Raw genomic sequence first — 5,057 nt, 5'->3', positions numbered from 1 at the left:
TCCAGCCTGCATGCAAAGCCCTGGGAAAAAAAGGGGATTTCCTTGGAAAAGGGAAGTTTTTTATTGGGAAATGTGGGATGAGGGGGCAGCGCCCGACCCTTCCGAGGGAAAAACCGGGAAAATAGAAAAAACCGGGAATACAAAACCTGGGAAAAAACGGGGAAAAACCGGGAAAAACAGAGAATATTTGGGATGGGATGGAGTATCCTGGGAATTTCCTGGAGTCTCCGAGGTTCCCGAGGGTGGAAAAGGAGAATTCCCAAAAAAATAGAATCTCTTGGGCTGGGAATGGCCCCGGAATTCCGGGATTGCCCCGGCCCCGCTGCTCCCACGGCTCCGGGATGAGATTCCCGAAATTCCAAATCCTGGGAGCTCAAGTCTTCAACAGGGGAAGGGTTCAGGCAAGGCCCACCTGGAAATCCAAGAAATCCCTGGAATTCCTGCTTGGATTCCATGGGAAGCTCCCAAAAATCCCAGGGGAGCTGCTCCTTGAATCCCCCCAAAATCCCAGGAAAAACAGCCCCAAATTCTGGGAAAATGGCCACAAATCCCTGGAAAAATAACCCCAAATCCTTGGGAAAAAGAGTCCCAAAATCCTTGGGAAAATCCCCTTAAAATCCCTGGAAAAACAGCCCCAAATTCCTGGGAAAAGAGTCCCAAAATTCCTGGGAAAATAATCCCAAATTCCTGAAAACCCACCCATAAATCCATGGGAAAACAACCCCAAAATCCTGGGAAAAACAGCCCCAAAACCCTGGGAAAAAGTGCCCTAAAATCTCTGGGAAAACCACCCCAAATCCATGGAAAACCACCCCAAATCCATGGAAAACCACCCCAAATCCATGGAAAACCCCGACATTTTGGGAATTGTGCCCTGGATTTGGGAATTCCCTCCCTCCCAAGCCCAGCTCCTCCTTTTCCCTTTGATTTTTTGGGGGAAAAATTCAAAAATTGAGGAGCAAAACTCTCCAAGGAATGGGGAATTCCTTGGGTGGGGGTTGGAAATTCCATGGAAAATTGGGAATGAGGGAAAAGGGGAATTCCCTGACCTGAGGAGAGGCCGGAGCAGCTCAGACGATCCCGAACCTTTCCGCCCTTTTCCGCTTCTTTGCCTGGATTTGGGAAGGGCCAAAAAGAGAGAAAATTCCAGAAATCCATGGGGAGAATCCCGGGAAAGAGAGAGAGAGGGAGGGGAGTGGGAATGGGGAAATTCCTGATCCCAAAGGGTGGGAAAATCTCGGGATTTGGGGGGGTTTTCCTGAGGAAAAATGGTCCAAAACAGAGAATTCCAAACGCCAAATTCCTGGGAAAAAGACCCCAAAATTCCGAGAAAAAGGCCCCAAAATCCAAGGAAAATTTGCTCTAAAATCCATGGAAAAGCAGCCCTGAAATCCCTGGGGAATTGGCCCCAAATCCCTGGAAAAAAAAAAACCCAAATCTGTGTGAGAAGAGTCCCAAAATCTCTGGGAAAACGTCCCCAAATCCACAGAAAATGTCTCCAAATCCAGGGAAAACCTCCCCAAAACCCCGGGATCTCTCAAGGGCTGGGAATTGGGAGGTGGTTTTGGGATGGACCCAGGAATCCCAGGAATTCCTGGCCCCAAATTCCAGGAATTCCTGACCCCAAATCCCGGGAATTCCCAGCTCCAAATCCCGGGAATTCCCAGCTCCAAATCCCGGGAATTCCCAGCTCCAAATCCCGGGAATTCCCAGCTCCAAATTCCAGGAATTCCCAGCTCCAAATTCCAGGAATTCCCGACCCCAAATCCCGGGAATTCCTGACTCTAAATCGCGGGAATTCCCAGCTCCAAATCCCGGGAATTCCCAGCTCCAAATCCCGGGAATTCCCAGCTCCAAATCCCGGGAATTCCGGCCCCACCTCGGAATCCTCGGCAGCGCCGGCCCCGGTGACGATCCCGAACCTTTCCTTCCTCTTCTTCAGCTTCTCATCCTCCTCACTCTGGGAATGTTGGGAATGTTGGGAATGGATCCCTGGGACCCCTCCTGATCCCATTCCAGGGCAGGGAAACATTCCCATGATCCCTGGGTGACCCAATTCCCAAAAACCCCAATTCCTGAAAAATCCCAATTCCCAAAAACCCAAAATTCCCAAAGACCCCAAATTCCCAAAGACCCCAAATTCCCAAAGACCCAATTACTGAAAAGCCCCAGTCAAAAAAAAAAAAAATTAAAAAAAACCCCAATTCCCAAAACCCCAAAATTCCCAAAAACCTCAATTCAATTCCCAAAAACCCCAATTCCCAAAAACCCCAAACCCCAAAAACCTCAATTCCCAAAATCTCAATTCAATTCCCAAAAACCCCAAATCCCAAAATTCAAAACAACCCAAAGTTCCCAAAATCCCCAAAGCCTCAATTAAATTCCCAACAACCCCAATTCCCAAAACCCCCAATTCCCAAAATTCCCAAAAACCCCAATTCCTGAAAAACCCCAGTTCAAAAAAAAAACCCAATTCCAAAATTCCCAAAACCCAGAGAAGGGTGGAGGCAGCAGGGCTGGAAATGCTGGAATTTTGGGATAATCCCGGTGTGGGGAGGGTGCCCTGGCATTCCCAAAATTCCCGGAATTCCCAAAATTCCCGAATCTCACCTTCTTGGAGAGGGAGGAGACGTTGAGGCCGAACCTCTGGGCCCTTTCCTTGAGCTTTTCCAGGTTTATCTGGGAAAAGGAAATTTGGGATTTGGGACTTCCAAAGGAGAAAATTCCGGAATAAAAATTCCCAAAATTCCTCAGCTCCGGGGGCTTTTCCAGAGGGGCTGATCCTGGGAAAATCTCCAGGGGGTTTTTGGGGAATTGCAACCTAAAAATTCCAGTTGGGATCCCAAATTCCATGGGAATTCCCAAAATTCCATCCAATTTCCCATTGGAATTTCCCAGATTCCACCCAAATTCCCAAAATTCCAAGAGAATTCCCCAAAATTCCATGAGAATTCCCCAAATTCTGTGGGAATCCCTCCAAAATCCACCCAAATTCCCAAAATTCCACCCAATTTCCCATTGGAATTCCCCAGATTCCACCCAAATTCCCCAAATTCCACGAGAATTCCCCAAATTCCGTGGGAATCCCGGATTTCCTCACCGTGGGTTTGGAGTCTGCTGAGAGCCCTGGGAAAAGGAAGAAAATTCCCATCAGGAATTGGCCAAAATTCCCAGATTTCAGCCCAGAACAGGGAATTCTCAGGAATTCCAGGAAAATCCCAAGCCTGGATTTTTTTGGGATGAAAAATCCCAGGAAAATCCGGGACAATTTGGGGTCTTTTCCCATCAAATCTCAAAATTCCTGCTTCCAGAAATGAGGGAAAAGGGGAATTTGCAATCCCAGGGAATTCCCAAAATTCCCATTCCAGGAATTCCCTCTCCTCACCTTTTGTGGGAATTGTGGCCAAACCGAACCTGTGGGAATGAAAAAAATGGGAATTAGGGCTGGAATTTTGGGAATTAGGGCCGGAATTCCCACAAATCCCCTTTTCCCAGAGTTCCCTGACCCCAGGGATTTGGAATCCTCTGGCAATTCCAGCCCAGCTCCATCTCCCCGTGCAGGAATCCCATCCCAAAATCCTAGAATTCCTCTCAGAATTCCCAGATTTCCCCAGAATTCCCAAATTTTCCCCAGAATTCCCGTGCTCACCGTGCTGCCCTCGCTGCCTTTTTGCTCTCCAGGCTGACGGGGACGTTGAACCTCTCGGCCCTTTTCTGCATCCTCTGGGAAATGGGAAAGGGAAAAAAAGGGAATTCTGGAAATTTCCAGGGGAAAACTGAGAATTTCCAGCGGGAAATTGGGATTTTTCCAGGGAAAAACTGGGATTTCCTGGGGAAAATTGGGATTTTCCAGAGGATTTTACCTCCATCTGGGAGATTTCCGAGGAGATTTTCACCACTTTCTTCTCTTGGATCCTGGAAAAAGTTTGGGAAAAAGGTCAGGGATGCTCCAGGAGGGATCTGGGATTCCCAAAATTCCCAAATTCCCCCTTTCCCAGCCCCTCATTCCCAGGTTTTGCCAGGAATTCTCCTCACACGTCGGGCGACTTCACGGGCGGCTCCTCCACCTTCACGGGCGGCTCCGGCGCCTTGGGCTCCTCCTCCTGCAAATCCAGGGAATCCATGGAAAATCCAGGAAATCCATAAAATTCATGGAAAATCCACGGCAAATCCAGGGGAAATCATCCAGGGAAAAAATCCCATGGAAAATCCAGGGGAAATATCCCATGGGAAAATCCAGGGGAAATCCAGGGGAAATAATCCATGGGAAATAATCCAGGGGAAATCCAGGGGAAACCCATAGGAAATATGGGAAAACCATGGAAAATCTGTGGGAACTCCAGTGGAAATATGGAAAATCCATGGGAAATCCAGGAGAAATCCCTGGGAAATATGGAAAATTCATGGAAAATCCATGGGAAATGCATAGGAAATTCATAAAAAATCCACAGGAAATCCATAGAAAATCCAGGGGAAATATGGAAAATCCATGGGAAATCAATAAATTCCATGGAAAATCCAGGGTAATTTCAAAGAAGATTCCTAAAACCCATAAAAATCCATAAAAATCCCCTAAAATCCGTGTGAAATCCACATGGAACAGCCATGAGAATTCCATAAAATCCATGGGAAATCCATGGGAAATCCACAGAAAATATGGAAAACCCATGGGAAACCCACAGGAAAACCCACTGAAAAGCTGGAGAATCCCAGGCACCAAATCCAGCGGATTTAGCCCCAAAATAGGATGGGGAAAATGGGAAAAGGGTTGGAATTCTGGAACGCTGCCTCATTCCCACCCCAACCCCCCCGGAAAACCGGGATGATCCCAAAAATTCCCACCTCAATCTCCTCTCCCAGCACGTCCTCCTCGTTGGGCTCCTCCTCAGCTGGAAGGGAAAAGCAGGGCAGGGTCAGAGCGGGCGAATTCCCGGGGAGTGCCAGGAGAAGGAGGGTTTGGGTGGGGAATGGGGGGGAAATTCCAGCTGGGAATTCCGTGGGAGCACCCACCGTGCTCCTCCAGGTAGGCCTGCAGCCGGTGGATCAGGTCCTGCTTG

General features: G+C 48.4%; 1 protein-coding gene across 1 annotated transcript; it reads right to left on the bottom strand.

Annotated features, from left to right (window-relative positions):
- Nucleotides 1-37: 37 nt before the first annotated feature.
- On the bottom strand, nucleotides 38-5,053 carry SARNP (SAP domain containing ribonucleoprotein; the record flags this gene model as incomplete). Its single annotated transcript, XM_050987997.1, has 11 exons — nucleotides 38-412; nucleotides 1,050-1,112; nucleotides 1,880-1,960; nucleotides 2,611-2,679; nucleotides 3,101-3,126; nucleotides 3,386-3,414; nucleotides 3,650-3,723; nucleotides 3,864-3,915; nucleotides 4,036-4,103; nucleotides 4,843-4,889; nucleotides 5,011-5,053. Coding segments are annotated over 10 exons (531 nt in total), but the record flags the coding sequence as incomplete, so codon positions are not given.
- Nucleotides 5,054-5,057: the final 4 nt, after the last annotated feature.

This window comes from Serinus canaria, unplaced genomic scaffold, assembly GCF_022539315.1.
Source record: "Serinus canaria isolate serCan28SL12 unplaced genomic scaffold, serCan2020 HiC_scaffold_664, whole genome shotgun sequence".
Lineage (NCBI taxonomy): Eukaryota > Metazoa > Chordata > Aves > Passeriformes > Fringillidae > Serinus > Serinus canaria.
The sequence above is the reverse complement of the archived record's forward strand: the minus strand, read 5'-3'. Positions and strand labels throughout refer to the sequence as shown.